Source organism: Hemiscyllium ocellatum, chromosome 4 (assembly GCF_020745735.1).
Source record: "Hemiscyllium ocellatum isolate sHemOce1 chromosome 4, sHemOce1.pat.X.cur, whole genome shotgun sequence".
Classification (NCBI taxonomy): Eukaryota; Metazoa; Chordata; class Chondrichthyes; order Orectolobiformes; family Hemiscylliidae; genus Hemiscyllium; species Hemiscyllium ocellatum.
Genome location: NC_083404.1, coordinates 31,165,727 through 31,187,170, shown reverse-complemented (window position 1 = coordinate 31,187,170; position 21,444 = coordinate 31,165,727). Strand labels below are relative to the sequence as shown.

Genomic DNA, 21,444 nt, shown 5'->3' with positions numbered 1-21,444 from the left:
CTTGATTCCTTTGAAATCTAAAAGTTCTTTGTTGAATATAATGAGTCCTTTGGCCTTCATTTGCCTTGTGTGATACAGAATTCCACAGGTTGACCCACTCTGAGTGAAGAAATGTTTCCTCTTCTCAGTTCTAAATAACCTATCCCCTATCCTGAGTTGGTGGCTCCTATTTCTAGACATCAAACCCATGAGTGTTATTGTGTTTGTTATTCATTTCTCTAATACATATGCGTATTTCATCTCAATCTCCCTTCAACAAAATGGCAGAAAGCTTGAATAAAAAGTACAAATGTACATTATTTTTGTAGATGTTCTGAGATTTCAACTATTAGTATTATATCTTTTATCCATCTGGATTTTAATTTTTAACTGTTAATTGCATTCCTTTTTTCTACTGCCATTACTTTATCACAAATTATGCTAAATGGGTCAGACTTTGAACAGATCCAACAACTCAACACTGGGGCATCTATGAGGTGTTGTGGGCCTTCAATAGCAGCTCAATCAGTAACGACATGTCCAAGCGTATCCCATACACAACCATTACCATCAAGCCAGGGATCAACCCTGGATCAGTGGAGAGTGTAGAAGGGCATGCCAGGAGCAGCACATGGCAAACCTAAAAATGGGATGTCAAACTGGGGAAGCTATCAAACAGGGCTACTGGTGTGTGAAACTGCATATTAGCAAGTGATAGGCTAAGTAATCCCACAATCAACAGATCAGATCTAAGCTCTGCTTCCATTTAATAAGTTAATGATGGTGGACAATTATTAACTCTTTGGAAATGGAGGCTCCACAAATATCCCTGTCCTCAATGATAGAAAAGCCCAGCACATAAATGCAAAAGATAAGACTGGAATAATTACAGCAATCGTCATCCAGAAATGTCAAATGGATGATCTATCTCGGCCTCTTCCAGTGGTTGTTAGCATCACAGATACCCGTCTTCAGCTAGTTCGATTCACTCCAAGTGATATCAAGAGATGGTTGGAGACATTGCACAGTGAATAGGCTGTGGACCTGACAACACTCTAGTCATTGTATTGTAGACTTGTGCTCCAGAACTTGCTGTTCCTTTAGCCAAGATTTTCCAGTACAGTTACAATACTGGCATCACCCAACAATGTGGAATTTTGCCCAGGTGTGTCCTCTACACAAAGTGCAGGACACATCCAACCATCCTGTTACTGACCCATCAGTCTACACTCATCTGTCAATAAAGTGATGGCAGGCATCATCAACAGTGCTATCAAGTAAAACTGAAAATGTGTTGCTGGAAAAGAGCAGCAGGTCAGGCAGCATCCAAGGAACAGGAAATTCGATGTTTCGGGCACAAGCCCTTCATCAGGAATCCTGATTCCAGATTCGTGATGAAGGGCTTGTGCCCGAAACGTCGAATTTCCTGTTCCTTGCATGCTGCCTGACCTGCTGCGCTTTTCCAGCAACACATTTTCAGCTCTGATCTTCAGCATCTGCAGACCTCACTTTTTCCTATCAAGTAAAACCACCTGCTCAGCATTAACCTGCTCTGTGACACCCAGTTTGCTTCTGCTAGAGCAAATCAGCTCCTGACCTCATTATAGCCTTGGTTCAAACATGGACAAAAGAGCTGAATTCCAAAGGTGAGGTAAGAATGACAGCCCTTGACATCAAGGTCACATTTGACTGAGTGTGGCACCAAGGAGCCCTAGCAAAACTGAAATGAATGGGTATCGAGGGAAAACTCTTTGCTAATTGGAGTCATACCTAGCATATAGGAAGATGGTTGTGGTTGTTGGAGGTCAGTCATCTCAGCTCCAGGATATCCCTGCAGGAGCCCCTCAAGATAGTGTCTTAGGCCAGACCATCTTAGCTGCTTCATCAATGATCTTCCCTCCATTCTAAGATTAGAAGCGGGGATTGTGCAATCATCGGCAAAACTGTTCAGCACCATTTACGACACCACAGATTTTGAAGCAAAACATGTACAGTGTTCAACATGTTCAAATGCAACAAGATTCGTATGCTATCCAGGCTTGGGCTGACAAGTGACATGTAGCATTCACACCAAGCAAATGCCAAGCAATAACCATCCCCAAAAAGAGACCACCTAACCACTGTCCTTGACATTCAATGATGATGCCATCATCGAATCCCCTATTATCAACATCCTGGGGTTACCATTGACGAGAAACTGAAATGGACTCCCCACATAAGAGCAGGTCAGAGGCTAGGAATACTGTGGCAAGTAAATTACCTCCCCAGAGCCCATCCATCATCCACAAGGCACAAGTCAGGAGTATGATGGAATATTCCCCACTGCCGAAATGAGTGCAGCTCCAACAACACTCATGAAGAACAAAGCTACCTGCTTGATTGGCACCACATTCACAAACATCCATTCCCTTCACCATTGACACTGCATAGCAGCAGTGTGTGTCATCTATAAGATGCATTGCAGGTAGTCACCAAGGCTTCTTAGATAGCATCTTCCAAACCCACAACACTTCCATCTAGAAGGCTTCTGGCATGCCCTTTTACACTCCTCTGACTCAGGGTTGATTCCCTGGCTTGATGGTAATGGTTTGTATGGGATATGCTTGGACATGTGGTTGCTGATTGCGCTGCTATTGAAGGCCCACAGTACCTCATAGATGCCCCAGAGTTGAGTTGTTGGATCTGTTCGAAGTCTGTCCCGTTTAGCACAGTGATACTCCACCCAACATAATGGAGGGTGCTGTCAGTGTGAAGGTGAGACTTAATCTCCACAAGGACAGTGTGATTGTCAGAAGCATCTGCAGCTGGCAGATTGGTAAACATCCTTGAGGGATTAGGGTGGGATGTGTAATTAAAAAAAGTAGAGCCAAAGGCACTAATGTTGAGACTGAGACAAGGCTACCAAAAAGTCAGGTCTGGAACTCTCACACATCAAGTTAAGTTTTTTGAAAAGTTAAGAGAAAGGAACCAAGAAAGTTGAATAGCTACATTTATTTGTGATTAAAATAATGGCAGTAGAAAAAAGGAATGCAATTAACAGCTAAAACATAGAATCCAGTTGGATAAAAGATATAATAAATGATAAACCACACTAATAGTTGGAATCTCAGAGCACCTACAAAAATAATGTACATTTGTACTTTTTATTCAAGTTTTCTACCAATTTGTTGAAGGACAGGCAGATAAATGGGCACACAACCACCTGCATGTTCCCTTCCAAGCCATTCACCATCCTGACTTGAAAATATATCACTGTTCCTTCACTCACGCTGGATCAAAATCCCAGAACTCCCTCCTGTCGTGGCATTGTTGGGTCTACCTACAGCACATGGACTGCAGCAGTGCAATAAGGCAGTTCAATACCACCTTCTCAAGGGCAACTAGGCCAATAAATGTTAGCCAGCCAGCAACCATGAGTGAATAAACCCACATCCCTCCCCCGACTTAGTGTGGGGATACACCAGTTTTCAAGCAATACAATGGGATCATGGCAGGAATATGTTTGGCAGGATGACTTTACTAGAACTGCACCATTTCACATATTTCAGATTAAATTTCAAACACCACTTGTGTGCCCATCCTTCTCCCAACTATTGCAGTCCGTTTTTCATATCTTCACAGTCAACCATATTTCCAACACTATTTATTCCCTTATGATCATTTCCTTCTTTATTTTATTCTTCACTATTTCTTTCCTACCCTGTTTTGTTTACATTTAGGCTGTAGCTTTCTTATGTAAGTCTCCCAGCTGCACTGTATTACTAGCTTAAAGCCTAAATCCTTTTTCACTAATTCTGTTGGAATCCAGATCCTATGCAAGTACAAAATTAGCAGCTCCCTCATAGTCAAGAACCGGTCCCAGTGTCCAGTGAAAAAGAAGTCTTCTTCCCCCCCATCTGTCTTTTAGCTAGACCTGAATTCTTCTGATTTTTCTGCTTCTAGGCCAATTTGGATGTGCTTTGGGTGATTGGCTTTGAGGTTCAGCTTTTTTTAATTTGGAGTCTAATATCTGGTCGGCACGGTGGCACAGTGGTTAGCACTGCTGCCTCACAGTGCCAGGGACCTGGGTTCAATTCCCGCCTCAGGCGACTGACTGTGTGGAGTTTGCGCATTCTCCCCGTGTCTGCGTGGGTTTGCTCCGGTTTCCTCCCACAGGCCAAAGATGTGCGGGTCAGGTGAATTGGCCATGCTAAATTGCCCGTAGTGTAAGGTAAGGGGTATGGTTGGGTTGCGCTTCGGCGGGTCAGTGTGGACTTGTTGGGCCGAAGGGCCTGTTTCCACACTGTAAGTAATCTAATCTAATCTAATTGGTCCTCTTTGAGCAGGACACTTTCCCTGTTTAAGAATGAACCATACCACCTGAATTTATCTTCTCCCTTTCCAAGTTTCTTGTTCCTCTCCAGCTGACATAGGATAATTGTTATTGTGGCAGACAGGAGACTTCATCCTAATCGGGATTCTCTTTGCCAGCTGCTGAGGACGCCGTTATAGGAGCCCCAATTACCATATTATTTCTGTTTATAAATTCTTGTCTTATATTCGTATTCATTGTTTCTCTCTTAGATTCTCTTTGCCATAATATTTTGATTATCCACAAGTTTACAAATTTTATCCTTTACCCCCACTGTTGAGTTTAAAATCCTGTCCATTTCCCTATTTGTAAGAGACTGGCAAGAACACAAATCCTAACATAGTTCAGGTGGAGATCATTCCATTGACACTGATCCCATTGTCCCAATATTGGTGCTAGAGCCCGTGAACTGGAATGCACCTCTCCCACACTAGTCTGTCTAATTTGATCTGCAAATTTGCATGTAATAATCCAAAAATTCTGAACTTTGAGGATCTGCTTCTTGATTTTGCAACTAGTTTCTCATGCTGACCAAGCAGACTCTCCTTCTTTGTAACATTTATAGCATGGGTACCTACAAACACTGGATCATCCATTCTCACTATACATTCATCTCCAGCCCTGAGCAAATATCCAAAACCCTGGCACCGAGCAGGCAACAGAATATCTGAACTCTCAAACTCAATTGCAGAGAACAGTATCAGTCTCTCACATTATAATGTCCCTTCTACTATGACATTCCTTTACCCCCAGTTTTGAATAGCACAGTGTACCATGATGCCATGGTCAATTAATCCATCCATCCTTCAACTTTCATTCTCAGCTGGACAAGCCGAAAGAACTTTAAACCAATTGCAAAGGCTTCTTCTAGGCTCCCTTGCCTGACTCACAGTCATATTTTCTTATTTGATTTCAAACGTGCAGGCAAATTTAGGAGTACATTTACAGTTCTTCATTAGGATCGACTAACTATAACCTTCTGATAGCTATCCCTTGGTGTCTGTGCTGAGTAGGAAATCAGCAAACTGTACATAAGCTCAGCTGGAAAGCTTCTTTTCCTTTGGTGAAGTGAGTTTAAGATGGCAAAGTTCAAGGATACAGATGGCTAACCATGAACGCTGACTCAATAATAAGAGGTGTAACTGCTTCCTGGTACATGAATCCAGATAACTTTCTCCATTCCAGCTGCATTGCATCATCTGTCGGTCATCCTCTAGCTCAAACTCTTGAGCTGAAGCTTCTCAAATGATGAACATTAGCCATTGTCGTGTTTGCTCTGGACCAAACCAGCATACAGGAATTCCCATGTGCTGCAATTGTGACACATCACCTGAGCTGCCATGTTCATGTGTTCTCAGGAATTACAGTTAGTTTTTTTTTGTATTATTAATCATAACTATAACTTGCTGTTATTTTAAAACTTAGGAATGGAATAAACTTTTATCACTTTCCAGATACTCACCCAAAAACAAACTTCTGTGTCTTTAACAGAATAAGAATTAATTCCTGACGTTCAAAAATTCAGGAGAAGACAAAAGCAAGAGAAATTATTCACCTTTTTACTTTCATCCCCTGAACTCCCTTAATCACTCAACTCTGGTGCTGTATTATAAGTCACACGAAGTTAGCTAGTTTTATGTGCTCCTAAGACAAACACCCATCTGACTTACTTGATGAAGATCCCATTTTAGTTGGACCTTAATTAAACTGCTCTTTCATCGGAAGCCTTGCTACAATCCTGTTTTCAGCTAGTGACTGCAGAAGGTAAATTGTAGGTTGTAATTTAAAACCAACTGTAAACAAAACTGGATTTTTATAATATAAAATATTGATCTTCTTGCCCAACAACTGTGCACATTGAGTCCTTATTCTTTATGCTGTCATAAGTAGTTTAACAAGTTAATCCAAACATTCAATGTAGTTTGTATGTTTGTCTAGTTTTATTTTAAACCACTGTACTAGTTTAGACAAAGAATTTTCAACTCATGACTATTTCCCTATCTCCTCAGCTAATTAATTTCTCTAGACATCAGCTCATCAGCCTTCCTTCTTTCAGATCACTCCTTGTTCACAGATTTTATAGAATTTATTAAGTTTCTCAAAAATGTACAAAAGTAATGATACTCATCAAAAGTGGTTTTCAGTCAATCTATTTTGGGGTACCAGTTCATATTTATGGCTGACTGGACACAAAAACTCTTGCTTTCTTTGTTGACCTAATAGTCAAACATTTGAGCAAACTGTTGGAAATTGCAAGTCCATTCTTAAAACCAATTCTTCACCTCAAAAAAAAACACATAACTCCGTCAGTAAATCAACTTTGCATCCAGGTTTTTAATGTTCAATTTATTTCACTGTCACTTTGTTGTGAACCCTCCTTCTAATGCTTCTTTTTGGCTTTTATCAGAAACCTTACGTTTGTAAAATTCCTGGCTGCACAAAGCGTTATACTGATCCCAGTTCCCTTCGAAAACATGTCAAAACAGTCCATGGCCCTGAGGCTCATATCACGAAGAAACAGCGAGGAGATATCCACCCAAGACCACCACCACCCAGGGACTCAGGCAACAACTCCCGGTCTAAATCACCTGGGCAGCAACAGGCTGAGTTAAACAACACTACCTCAAAACGGGAAGAATGCCTTCAAGTTAAGGCCATAAAGACAGAGAAGCCAATGGTATGCGATTATTTTCAAAATTAATTATGACATTCATTTCACCAAATTTAAAGCATTTTCTTTTCAGATTTTTATCCTCTTGCCCTGAAGATGCTTATTCTTAGCGGCCACCTGTACCACAGTTTAATGGCAGAGCTCTGGTACTACATTCAATAAAAGGTTCTATACATAATAAAAATGACTGTCAGCAGGCTTTTCACTTGTGGAAAACAGAAGAGTCGTGTCTTATTTGATTTCATACCTGCAGGCAAATTTAGGAGTACATTTACGATCCCTCACTAGGATCAGCTAACTGTGACCTTCTGATGTCTATTCCTTGGTGTCTGTGCTGAGGAGAAAAGCTGTACATCAGCTCAGTTGAAAAGTTTCCAATGCCACCTGTTAAAGCTTCTTTTCCATTGTTAAATTGAGTTTAAGATGGCAAAGTGCTTGGTACAGATGGCTAACCATGAATAACATCTGAAAATCTTTTAAACAGGAGTTTTTGAAGTTGATAAGTCATCAGACTGAATGTGATGTGTCTGAGGATGCTGAGGGAAGTAATGTTGGAAACTGCAGAGTAACTGGCTACAACCTTCCAGTCCTCCTCAGATACAGTGGTGGTCCTAGAAGACTGGAGGATTGCCAATGTTGCATCTGTGTTCAAAACAAATTTATGGATAAACCTAGCAACCACAGCCCAGTCAGTTTACCCTGCGAGAAACATTTTGGAAACGACAATCTGGGCTAAAATTTACAGGTTTTGGGCAAGCAACGATGGCTTAAGGAAACTAAGTGTGAATATGTTAAAAGCAAAACCATGTTCCACGAAATTGTTCTGGTTTTATTTGATGAGGCAACAGGCTTTATGAGAATTATGTGTTTAATATGGTGTGTAAAAAAAATTAATCAACTTGCTCAGACAAGTCATACCTCACTTCTCAATTTTAAAAGAAACTGTGTTTACTTGACTGCTAATGAAATATACTGATCCCTTGTTTCAATTATCCCTGCCCTGCATTTAATCACTACTAACTGAAGTAACTTTCTGTTCTCTTCCTTGCTTTCACTAATTTGCTGACCTTTCTGTCTGGTGCTGTCTCATTACTTGTTCTGTCTTCCCAAGGACAGTGGGTAATAAGGTGAGATTTTATTGCATGTTTCATTCTCTGATTACTTGAAATTGCTCTACAAATTCAGGCTGGTATTGAGATGTTTCTAGATTTTAAAAGGAAATCTGCAATGTAAGGGTTGCTGACCTTGCTGGGAATTATTGCATTGAGAACATGGTGATGGGGCTTCATGAATCACTGAGAGGGCTAGTAGGGGTCAGTTGCATTGGGTGAGAATGCAGTCAGATTTAGACCAGACTGGGTCTTGAAGAATTAACTCCACTAACTTTTCTATATCCTATAATCCTGATACCAATATCTATCACCTGTGTTGAAAGATCTCCACATAAAACCATCTCTTATTAACCACATCCCCACTGAGTCTATTCTCTTAGGTACCACTGGTGTGTCATAGTAAAGGAATATTGGGACATTAATAAAAGCACTGAACGCTTCTGGGCAGATAATTGCAAATAAATGCTGAAAAACTTTTGAGGACTATTTTATGTTTTCTCTTTGTTAAAACCTCTCTCAAACTCCTTCATCTTTGCAGATTGCTTTCTCATTGTATTTCTGCCAACTTATTTTTTGATGTTCATCATATGTCTAACAAGTGCTAAGTACTTGTCTTTTAATTTCAAATTTTATCTAATCTGCCTAAAACCACAATTGTCAATGCAGTCCCTTTATCCTTCCTGGAATATGCTGAAGTTGTAGTGTTTTCATTATCTATTTAAATTTTCCAGTTGGTGAACTGCAGCACAATTTACCAAATTTTCCTTCCCTTTAATTTAACCAAAAACTCTTTCTTTCTTGATATTTTGATTTTCTTTTTCCATTCTTACACCGAAGCTAGGTACATTGCAGTCATAATTTCTGATGTAATTTCCTTATGTTAGGTCACCACATACATTGCTTGACTAGTCAGAACCACATCAAAAGCACAATCTGCCCACATATAAAGGCTTGGCACTATTTAGTTCTGGTGGATTTGTGTTCAAGTGTAACTCTTAGTATTTTGGAATGTTACTCAGGTTCTGTTACTATTTTACATGAGCTTAGGTAATGCACAACTTAGCAACATTTTAAAGGTCAGATTCTTATTATTTTATGTGCTAATTTTTTTTACATCACTTTCATGAGCCCAATAATCAGTTTAGCTTTGTGCTGCATTTACAAAGCTATCGGATTCCCTCATGCATAAAAAAAACCAAGGCAACTCAGCTGTCCCTTTCTGTCCATCCCACAGACATCTCAGCCAAGCCCTGGTGGTCAGTCTTCATGCAGCAGTGAACCGTCCCCCTTCAGCAACCACTCCAACAGTGGGATCGAGCTTAATCTGAATAGCGGAGGCAGTGTGGGAGATCTCAGTGCCATTGATGAGGCACCAATTATGGACTCTACAGTTTCTACAGCAACTTCAGCATTGGGCCTGCAAGCCAGAAGAAATTTGACAGGGACCAGGTGGATGGAGCAGCTAAAGGTGGAAAGGTTGAAACAAGTCAATGGACTTCTTCCCAGAGTCAACAACATTCCAGCTACCAAAAACACAACCTTGCCTCCTATAACAGGAAGTGGTAAGGAAGAATTAAATTATTCCTTTAAAACACAGAGAGGAGACAATTATCCGAGCCACAGAATATTGCAGGATATTTAATTATGTTTCATGTTAAAATGGCTGGAGGCCATTGAGAAGAAGTTTTTGAATCAATTGATTCCTGAAACAACTAACTGGTTTTCTAAGATGACAAATGCTTCTTAATTAATACTGGAAATAATTATCGATTTAGTGATTTCTATATTTTGGACTTTAAAATGAAAAGAGCAGCAATAATCAAGAAACGCTAAAACTGATCACTTCAGGTATCATAGACTGCAGACAAGTAGAAATATTTCCGTATTGTCAGCCTGCTTTTACAACAATTGTCATTGTAGTTTAGAGGAAGAAAAGAACCCTTGAGTTTAATAGATTCCCAGCATGGAAATTTGACTGCCTTACTTTACTGTCTAAATTGGTGCTTCCTGAAGTTTTCCTAAGATAATGGGTTCCACTTAAACAAACAAAGCTCCAGTTGACAATCTGACACATTTGCCAATTGGAAGTTTTATGTTTGAAGACGAAGGAGGGGCATTGACTTTGAGGTGCAGTAAGGAGGCAGTGTAAGGGTATGCTTATACTGCACTTGACAGTGAGAGTGTTTGCTGCTTTTCTGGATGTCTAACATGCACAGCACTACTCCAACTAACTCATGCAGACAAAATTCTCTCTCAAAAAGTGTCTGAAAGCGATTAATGGATAATTTGCTTACTATCATTGTTTAGCTGGGGCTGATTTGTGGAAAAAAGTATTTTTTGTCATCAAAAATGGTTGCAAACCAAAGGGACTTCTGCAGACACGTCCTGTCAATTACTTGTGCCATTTGTTGCAGATGTAAAACGCTTCTAAATTAAATTGCAACATTTGTATTAAAAAGTGTATTTCCAATTCTGAGAAGTACATTAATACTAGTCCAGGATTCCATTTCCCATAGAAATAAGTTGGATCCATAATACAAATAGAAACGCTCCATGGTGACTTCTTTCAATGTTCTTTTATTTATGTCAAAGATTCTCTCTGGTTCATTTGTGTTAAGAGGTCTTTCAAATTTGTGGAAGAGCTGACCTAACAAGATTGAAAAATTCCACTCCCAGGATTGACCTTTGGTGGCCTGTTACATGGACGAAGTTTCATAGAATACAGCCCCCACTTCAGTAAATAGAGACTGACAGCAGTTATAGTGGTAATGGAACTGTTCTCCAATATCTTAGATGACCCTTTGTAGTACTATTGAGAATTGCCTTTATAGTTGGCATTTAGTTATACTAGATATGTTGTAGCCTATTGGCAAATAGAGAACAATTGTAAAGCAATCCAGATGTTTTAATATAGATTTTAAAAACAGGATTATGGTGGGGAATACTGAGTAATTTGGAGGAAAAGGCAGAACTGAAAGGAATGTCTGGTACACATCTGTGAAAGTATACAAGTAATTTTCAAATTAAGTTTTTTTTTAGATTAGATTACTTACAGTGTGGAAACAGGCCCTTCGGCCCAACAAGTCCACACCGACCTGCCGAAGCGCAACCCACCCATACCCCTACATTTACCCCTTACCTAACTCTACGGGCAATTTAGCATGGCTAATTCACCTGACCCGCACATCTTTGGACTGTAGGAGGAAACCGGAGCACCCAGAGGAAACCCACGCAGACACGGGGAGAACGTGCAAACTCCACACAGTCAATCGCCTGAGGGGGGAATTGAACCCGGGACTCTGGTGCTGTGAGGCAGCAGTGCTAACCACTGTGCCACCGTGCCGCCCACAAAGTTTGTGCCTGTACTGTTGGGTGAAAGAGCCTTTTTTTTTTATTTAATTACCCATTATAATTAATTCTTGTCCTGTAGCTCAGGAATTAAAAATTTTTCAAATGTTCTTTGCCTTTTTAAGCTCAACTTCCTTCTAACAGTGCATTGAAGTTCTCCCAGTTGAACATTAAAGAGCACGAGGATTGTCTAAAGATATTCTTGCTGATTAAAATCTTGTATTTAAACACAGGTTCTCAGCTGGACAGCTCGAGTGTTGGAGGGTCCATGACTATCCTGCCAAACAGAAATGAACTTTCAAATGCAGAAGTCACAATGTTAAAGAAGCTAAATGAGAGACGTGACAGCACCACCAGTACCATTAGCTCCGCCTACATGAGCAGCCGCAGGTCTTCTGGCATTTCACCATATCTATCAAGTAGAAGGTCCAGTGAGGTCTCCCAGGCTGAAAGCCGACCAAACAACCTGAGTGTTACTGATTCCTATGACCCCATCTCAACGGATGCATCCAGGCGGTCAAGTGATGCCAGCCAATGTGGTGGGCTACCTGGGCTACTGAGCCTTACTCCAGCACAGCATTATCGGCTGAAGGCCAAATATGCTGCAGCCACGGGTGGACCACCACCAACTCCATTGCCGAACATGGAGCGGATGAGCCTAAAGACAAGGATGTCCCTGTTAGGTGACTGCAGAGACAGTCGAGTATTTCCCTTGCCTCAGGCAAATATTTCTCGAAGATGCAGTGATGGGGGACCGAATGGATACGGCCGGAGGCCCTTGTTGCCTCACGATGTACCAGGCAACGGAATAAGAAGAGCCAGTGATCCTGTGAGAACTGTGATGGATCCCCTCTCTTTACCCCGGGTACATCGTTTTAACAGTCTTAACAATGTTAACCCTCTCCCTGTGCCTCCTTCGATGGAACAACGTAATCTGAGTCTTCAGAACTACACTCGATCCGATGGAAACCTCCATCGGAATACCTATTCTCCTTGCCCTCCTAGTATTAGTGAAAATGTTGCCCTGGAGGCCATGGCTATGGAAACTTATGGCCATATTGATGAGGATATCTTGCCAGATGATGTTGTTCAGTACATTAGCTCGCAAAATAATAAAGTAGGCAATCTCTTCCAGAGTGAAATAAATATGTCAAGCCAGGAAACATATGACCATCTGTCAGGCCTGCCAGCCAATGAATTACAGCAAGATATAGCAGGATCCATGCCCTCTTTTGACCAGTCTCATTCAGCGAACCAGCAGTACCACAGCCCACAGATGAACTCTGAAACAAATAAGGATGATCTACCAATTCAATGGAATGAAGTAAGCTCAGGAAGTGTTGACATGTCACCTCAAAAGCAGAAGTATGAGCAGCAAGCTGTGGGTTCAGTGCAGCAAAGTCGGTCACTTGGTATATTTAACACAACAAACCCTCAACAGAACCTATCAGTGGTTCAACAGAATGTTTATGCAGGTCAGCCAAATGGTTATCACCAATATATGGAAGAAACTTCATATGGTGTTCAGTACAATATGATGACTACAGGTAACTCTTTGAACCCCTCAACAAGCAAAGGACAGGAGCTTAAACGAAACCCAAGCAGACAGATGTTTGCCTCTGCAGTCATGGATTTCCCTTATGCTGCAAATTTACCAAACCAAGAAGTGGAGTTGAACAGTTCACATGTTAATAACAGCCCAGCAGCACGCACACTTTCTTCAATGCCAACAGGTCATGAAACCACGAAGATGACCAATGGGATGCAAAACCGAAATATGATGGTGCAGAATTTCATTCAGTGTCAGCAAGCTGACAGTCACCAAATGATGGAAGGGTTACATTTCCATGATATAAATAGACCTGCTCAGACAAATATCAATGGTTCAGGCATCAATGAATCAGGTAATCAGCCATCTCAACCTGCTGTGTTTCTAGGGCTTCATGGTTCTCAACAAATTTCTCATAATCCAGGAAGTCTACAATTCGGATCATATATAGCAAAGGCTCATCAAATATATGCAAATCACAATGCCAACAAACAGACAAGTCTGTTGGCGAATCGTGCACCACACCAACACAGCAATGTAGGTAATAACCAAATGTCCAGGATGACCAGTATTAAAACAGAGATGCAAGATCAGCAGCAGGCCATGCACAATTCGTGCTCCAATTTACAATATTATATCAGTCAAGATTATAATCAAAATTCTAACTTCAAACAACAAGCCATGAAAACTGTCTCATTCACTGGTCAGGAGACTGACTGCCAGCTGCAGCAGGCTGGCCAATCTAAGTCTTCTGAGCTGCTTTCCCCAGGATCCAATCAAGTGACTAGCACTGTTGACAGCAATAGACTAGATACTGTACAGATTGATTTTGATGCAATCCTAGATGATGGAGACCATGGCAGCTTCATTTCAGGAGCCCTGAGTCCAAGCATTCTGCAGAACCTCTCCCAGACTTCTTCTCGCCTCAATACGCCACGTACATCTCTCACATTCCACAGTATGCCTGTGAGCACTACAAATATGGCCATTGGCGACATGACCTCTTTGCTGACTTCACTTGCAGAAGAAAGCAAATTCCTAACAGTTATGCCATAAAGATCTGAAAACTGAGTATATGGACAAGGTTCTTTCTTTCTTTAGCCACCAATGTACTTTTTTTAAAAAACTATTACATCCCAGCTAAAGGATGCATTCCATTATATCCCTGTTATGGGATAAAGATGTCTAAATTTAGGTATCCCCACACCATACTTGGAAGTATGTGTTTTCCACTGCAGTGACATTTTGAACTTGAACAACATCAGTGTTTTATTTTATGTTCGCAACTGCGTTTTCTTTACTCTGTTTACTGAAAAAATGAGCTGAGGTAAATGTTTAATATGCATGTTTAGAACACTATATAAGGCCAAACGCAAGCACTGTTTCCTGTAGTTATTGTAATTACCACAAGTTTTGTGCATTTTGTCATATGTGTTGGCATTTTCACAAGTGGTGTTTTACCTTGTGGTAGGTTTTTACAAATGACTGTCCTTGTGAAACTGTTGACTAATATGACCAGCTTTTTAATCAAAGCCAAGAAAAGTCTTTTACTCAGGTAGGTCTTTTAATTGATATTAATAATCTGTTGACCTACAGATGTTTTAAAACTGATGTGAAGGCTTTGTAGCCAGAATGCTTGACTGTCTTTTTATTGAAGATAATGGGTCAAACAGTTTTACTGTTTTAACTTGTTTTATTTGTAATGTTTTCTTTTGTTTTTGTTCAGTTCTGTCAGGAAAGCCATACAGAGACAGGTACTAGTTTTTTAGAACATTTATTTTAGAGTTTATTTGGCTCTATAGTACTGTATGTAACTCTAAAGTAGCTGTGATCATTCTAAGTTAGTTTAGTAAACTTGAACGTATTGGTTGTCCTTCATGAGAAACAGCATGTTATTTGCTGAATGTTTTTAAGGTATGTGCCTTATTTTTTTGTCAGTTTTACACATAGGGACCAACGATACTGCCAAAATTCCGACTTGATAGCTTTGCTTGATGTTAAACGATTAGCACTCTATTGTTTAGTATTTCATGTTTGAGATGTCACTCAGACAGCTTAGAACTTGTATACTAAAGCTTATTACTTCTTTGGTTTAAAACCCTTTACGGTACATCTTGTAAAATACACACAGTACCTTCAATATTTTTCAGTATTTTTTAGATTTTTTTTGGTGCAAACATTGATAAAGTGTAATCTTCTTAATGTAAATATCTACATGTAGAATTAGCAGTGCCATGATGAATTTCATTGATGGCTTTGGCATTTTTAAACACTGCCGAGGTTTCAAGTAACTTTTACTCAGACTGAATACTCTACATCAGTGTATGTGTACATGGTACTTTTGCTTTGAGAACCACTTAGCTGTTGTGCAACCGAGGAACAACTATTTGTACCATTTTAATAAAATTCTCATTCTTAAATTTTTAGTCCTTATTTTTAGAAACAACATTCTTAACGGAATTATTCTTAAAAGTACGGAAGTAACTTAGGATATTTTGCCTTTTCTCCCTTTGACATTGAGGAACATAGCTTGCATATTGTTGATGGATTGGTTGCCAGTAATAATTGAGAAGAAGCAGTCAGGTTCTCACAATCATCTGTGTAACTGATCTGATGTCACACTTGAAAAGTATCCATTAATTGCAAAGGACTTTAGGATGATTTCACAATGTGAAAAGCAATATATAAATGTACGTTCCTCCTTAAGTAAGGAATCCTGCTAAGTTCTAACCAATGCCATTAGTGATGTAACCTTATTATAGAATTGTTGCAGCTGAGGAGGCCATTTAGCATATCATGCTTGCACTAGCTCTGTGAATGAGCAACTGCCCTATTGCCATATCACCAGATTCTCCTGGTAACCCTTTTCATTATACTTTTTCAGATATAAGTCTAATTCCCTTCTGAATACTTTGATTGAATCTGCCTGAGTCACACTCTCAGGCCAAACCTTAAACATTTGCTACATGCAAAGATTTCCATTATATTACATTTGCCTTGTTTACTAATTACTTTAAATCTGCACCCTCTTGTTCTTTGACCCTTTCATGTGTGACAACTTCTTTTCCTGTATTTACGCTGCCCAGATCCTGCACAATTCTGAATGCTTCTATGTAATCTCCTCTCTTCTACATAATAGGCCACTTTTAAAGTACTGTGTTCAATTCTGTTTGTCCTTCTATAGGTAAGACATTGTTAAACCTGAGAGAGTACAGAAAAGATTTACAATTATGTTGCTGGGACTGGAGGGTTTGAGTTACAGGGAAAGGCTGAAGAGACTGGGGCTGTTTCCCTGGAGTGTCAGAAGCAGAGGGGTGACCTTATAGAGATTTATAAAGCCATGAGGAGCATGGATAGGGTGAATAACCAAGACCTTTTTCCTTGGGTAAGGGAGTCCAAACCTAGACGGCATAAGTTTAAGATGAGTGGGGAAAGATTTAAAAGGGACATAAGGGGCAACTTTTTCACACAGACATTAGTGCATATATAGACTGAGCTGCCAGAGGAGGTGGTGAAGGCTGGTACACCATTTAAAAGGCATCTGGGGATGGGTATATGAATAGGAAGGATGCAGAAGGATGTGGGCCAAATGCTGGCAAATGGGACAAGATTATTTTAGGATATTTGGTCGACATGGTGTTTCCATGCTATACATTTCTACGATTCTATAACTCATTCATCTTCACCTACTTCATCAATTATCTTCCCTCCTCATAAATTCAGAAGTAGGGATGTTTGCTGATGATTATCCTCTATTCAGCCATTCACAGTTTCTCATATAATGAAGCAATCTATGTTCAAATGCAGCAAAATCTGAGCAACATTTAAACTTGGGCTGATATGTGGCAAGTAACACGAGCCAGGCAATAACCATCTGCAACAAAGAATCTAACCATCTCCCACAAGACTGTAATCCATAACCCTCTTCACTTTGCAGTATCCTCTTGAAATTCAATGGTATTATCAATATCCTGAGTGGTACCATTGGATGGAAACTGAAAAAGACCAGCTATATGAATACTGTGACTAAAAGAGCAGGTAGAGGCTGGGAACTCTGCAGTGAGTAACTCATCTCCTGACTCCAAAATGCCTTTTCAATGTGTGAATGAAGCACAAACCGGACAGTGATGGAATAGTCTAAACTAGCCTGGATGAGTGCAGCTCCAACAATACTTGAGTAATTCAGCACCAACCAAGAAAGAACCACCCACTTGATTGGCAACCCATCCACCACCTTAACCATTCACTCCTATGGAAGTTGCCTTAGTCTTACCAGACCATAGGGCTGCTCTCTCATTAGGGAGAGCTGCCTGGTGGTGATTTAACCTGAGGGCCAATACACCTCAGATGAGGGGAGAGGTTGAGAAGAGGGTCCTTCATGGTCACCTCAGCTGGAGCAGAGATTGGACCCATGCTGTTGGTATCACACTGTTTTGCAAACTAACTGTGCAGCTAACTGAGCTAAACCAACTCCCATCACTGATACAAAGTGACAGCAGTGTACATTACCTACAGAATGCACTGCAGCAACTCACTATGGCTCCTTCAACAGCACTTTCCAAATCTCTAACCTTTATCATCTAGAAGGACAAAGGGCAGCAGATACAGGAACACCACCATCTGCAAGATCCCCTTCGAGCAACCCAATCTGCCAGTTTGGAACAGTGCTGCCATTTCTTCACTGTTGCTGGGTTAAAATGCTTTAACTTGCTCCCTATCAGCATAATGGGTGTACATGCATAAATGGGCTGCAATGTTTCAAGAAGGTGGGTCATCACTACCCTTCCAAGGGCAATTAGGGGTGAGTAATAAATGCTGACTTCATATTCTGTGAAAGAATAAAACATTTTCTTGTGCGTGACAATTCATGTACATGAACTTTACCAATCGTAAGTTTTAGCCACACAAAGCTGATTTAGTGTTCTAAGCATGTTCCAAGATAACACTGATTAATGAGTTTAATTCAAAATCAAACTTGTTTCTAATGTGTCAAAGAATTTGTGATATGATGAGATCTTTAGTGGGAGGTGGTCATGTTTTTAATGAAATGTGAATGATCTGAAGTTTGTGAGAAGATTTGTAGCTCAGGTGCTCGTTGTTGTGGTTCTGTTCACCGAGCTGGGAATTTGTGTTGCAGACGTTTCGTCCCCCGTCTACGTGGCCTCCTGTGAAGTGCTTCTGTGATGTTTCCTCCGGCATTTATAGTGGTTTGTCTCTGCCGCTTCCAGCTGTCAGTTCCAGCAGTCTGCTGCAATGGCCGGCATATTGGGTCCAGGTCGATGTGTTTGTTTATAGAATCTGTGAATGAGTGCCATGCCTCTAGGAATTCCCTGGCTGTTCTCTGTTTGGCTTGTCCTATAATATTAGTGTTGTCAGTGTCGAACTCATGTTGCTTGTCAACTGCGTGTGTGGCTACTAAGGATAGCTGGTCATGTCATTTCGTGGCTAGTTTGTGTTCATGGATGTGGATCGTTAGCTGTCTTCCTGTTTGTCTTATGTAGTGTTTTGTGCAGTCCTTGCATAGATTTTGTACACTAGGTTGGTTTTGCTCATTCTGGGTATCGGGTCCTTCGTTCTGGTGAGTTGTTGTCTGAGTGGCTGCTGGTTTGTGTGCTGTTATGGGTCGTAGTGGTCGCAGTAGTCTGACTGTCAGTTCAGAAACGTTTTTGATGTATGGTAGTGTGGCTAGTCCTTTGGGTTGTGACATGTCCTCATTCCGTTGTTTTTTCCTTAGGCATCTGTTGATGAAATTGCGGGGGTATCCGTTTTTGGCGAATACATTGTATAGGTGTTCTTCTTCCTCCTTTTGCAGTTCTGGTGTACTGCAGTGTATTGTGGCTCTTTTGAACAGTGTCTTGATGCAACTTCTTTTGTGTGTGTTGGGGTGGTTGCTTTCGTAGTTCAGGACTTGGTCTGTGTTGTGGCTTTCCTCTATCCCTTTGTGGTGAATTCTCCGTTCGGTGTTCTCTGTATCATCATGTCTAGGAATGGGAGTTGGTTGTCCTTTTCTTCCTCTCTATTGAATCTGATTCCTGTGAGGGTGGCGTCGATGATCCGGTGTGTGTTTTCTATTTCTGTGTTTTTAATGATTACAAAGGTATCATCTACATATCTGACCCAGAGTTTGGGTTGAATTTGCGGTAAGACTATTCTAATCTTTGCATTGATTTGGATGTGAGCATAAGAGATACAGTTAGTAAGTTTGCATATGACACCAAAATTGGAGGTATAGTGGACAGCGAAGAGGGTTACCTCAGATTACAACAGGATCTGGATCAGATGGGCCAATGGGCTGAGAAGTGGCAGATGGAGTTTAATTCCGATAAATGCGAGGTGCTGCATTTTGGGAAAGCAGATCTTAGCAGGACCTATACACTAATGGTAAGGTCTGAGAGAGTGTTGCTGAACAAAGAGACCTTGGATTGCAGGTTCATAGCTCCTTGAAAGTGGAACTGCAGGTAGATAGGATAGTGAAGAAGGCGTTTGGTATGCTTTCGTTTATTGGTCAGAGTATTAAGTACAAGAGGTGGGAGGTCATGTTGCAGCTGTACAGGACATTGGTTAGGCCACTTTTGGAATATTGTGTGCAGTTCTGGTCTCCTTCCTATCGGAAAGATGTTGTGAAACTTAAAGGGTTCAGAAAAGATTTACAAGTATGTTGCCAGGGTTGGAGGATCTGAACTACAGGGAGAGGCTGAACAGGCTGGGGCTGTTTTCCCTGGAACGTCGGAGACTGAGGGGTGACCTTATAGAGGTTTACAAAATTATGAGGGGCATGGATAGGATAAACAGACAAAGTCTTTTTCCTGGGGTCGGGAAGTCAGAACTAGAGGACATAGGTTTAGGGTGAGAGAGGAAAGATATAAAAGAGACCTAAGGGGCAACGTTTTCACGCAGAGGGTGGTACGTGTAAGGAATGAGCTGCCAGAGGATGTGGTAGAGGTTAGTACAATTGCAACATTTAAGAGGCATTTGAATAGGTATATGAATAGGAAGGGTTTCTAGGGATATGGGCCAGGTGCTGGCAGATGGGACTAAATTGAGTTGGGATATCTGGTCGGCATGGACGGATTAGACCGAAGGGTCTTTTTCCATGCTGTACATCTCTATGACTGTAAGGTCACTAAACTGACCATCGATCAATTTAGCAAAGCAATATGAGTTGAAAACATTTCTACCCCCACCTGCCATCTCTAGGAATGCATGACAGGGAATAGATTTTCAAAAAAGGTCAACATGAACTGGATTTATAACTCATTGTATTGGTATTTATCAATTCTTGTACTGCTCAGCAATACAAACATTGTCATCAGTCCCGTACTGACGTTGTCATCAGTCTAACTCTCAACAATGCTTATTCAATCCTCAGACATACTCTCAAACATTGACAGTATTGTCAGTCTCACTCTCAAACATTGACACTGTAGTGAGTCTCACTCTCAAACATTGACACTGTTGTCAGTCTCACATTCAGCAACATTGATATGGTCATCACTTTCACTCAGCAGCACTGTCACTGTCGTCAGCTTAGCATTCAGTAACACTGACACACATTGGTTTCACTCTTAACCCTGACATTTTTGTCAGTCTCATTCTGAACAACATCGACACTGTCATTAGATTCTCTCCCAACACTGACATAGTCATCAATCTCTCTCTCCTCTGCAGAATAAGGATAGTCCTCATGGATATATTAAGGGAGGGTCATGTCTGACTAACCTGATTGAATTGTTTACAGAGGTAACAAAGCGGTCTGAGAGCAATCAATGTATTTGATGTGCCACTAGTTGTGGTGTAAAAATTAGGATTAATTTGGATACTGAGGATAAAATAAAAGCCAAGCAGCAAAAAGAAATGTAAATACTCAAAATTTTTTCTAAGGCAGCACTGAAAAACTGAATCCAGCTAATGTGAGAAGGTGACAAAGCCAAACTCCATTTTTTTGGGAGGATGGGAGGGGACAAAGAATATCTTCAGGATTTTGTTTACTAAATCAAGTTTCATCTGGTGCCTTGCAATAGACATTTCTACTGAAAGAAAATAAATCACTTTCTGTCAATCTCACTACACTAAGCAAAGAAAACAAGAGATAAACTGAACATTTATTAAATTCTATAGCAAAATCCAGCATTTTATCCTCCATTATAATCTACCAAAGAAAAGCAACACAGGGAACCAGCAAGCTATAAACTCATACACTCATAGTTTCATAAAAACTGATGTTCCTGCTTTCACTAAAAGTCGTGGATATTCAGTTGTTATTAAGACTGTTCCTTATTAATATAACTCCAAAATGCTTTTTATATAATTTCCAAATAAACTTAAGGTACTTTTTCTGTCCTCATGTGTCCCTGCCCTGAGTTTCAGCGAATAACAAAATATTTTAAAACAACTTCAAGTTATGGCAATCCCAGGAACCAACAGGATAAAATAT

The 21,444-nt window shown here is 40.5% G+C and overlaps 1 protein-coding gene across 3 annotated transcripts in view; it reads left to right on the top strand.

The window, feature by feature from the left end:
• LOC132811908 (transcriptional activator GLI3-like) overlaps nucleotides 1-15,411 on the top strand; it is a 381,995-nt gene extending 366,584 nt beyond the window's left edge. For all 3 annotated transcript variants that reach the window (XM_060822859.1, XM_060822860.1, XM_060822861.1), the window contains 3 exons: nucleotides 6,738-7,007; nucleotides 9,348-9,675; nucleotides 11,695-15,411. In XM_060822859.1, the coding sequence (XP_060678842.1) occupies nucleotides 6,738-7,007; nucleotides 9,348-9,675; nucleotides 11,695-14,066 (2,970 nt within the window). In that variant the 3' untranslated portion in view covers nucleotides 14,067-15,411. The remainder of the gene's footprint in view (nucleotides 1-6,737; nucleotides 7,008-9,347; nucleotides 9,676-11,694) is intronic.
• Nucleotides 15,412-21,444: the final 6,033 nt, after the last annotated feature.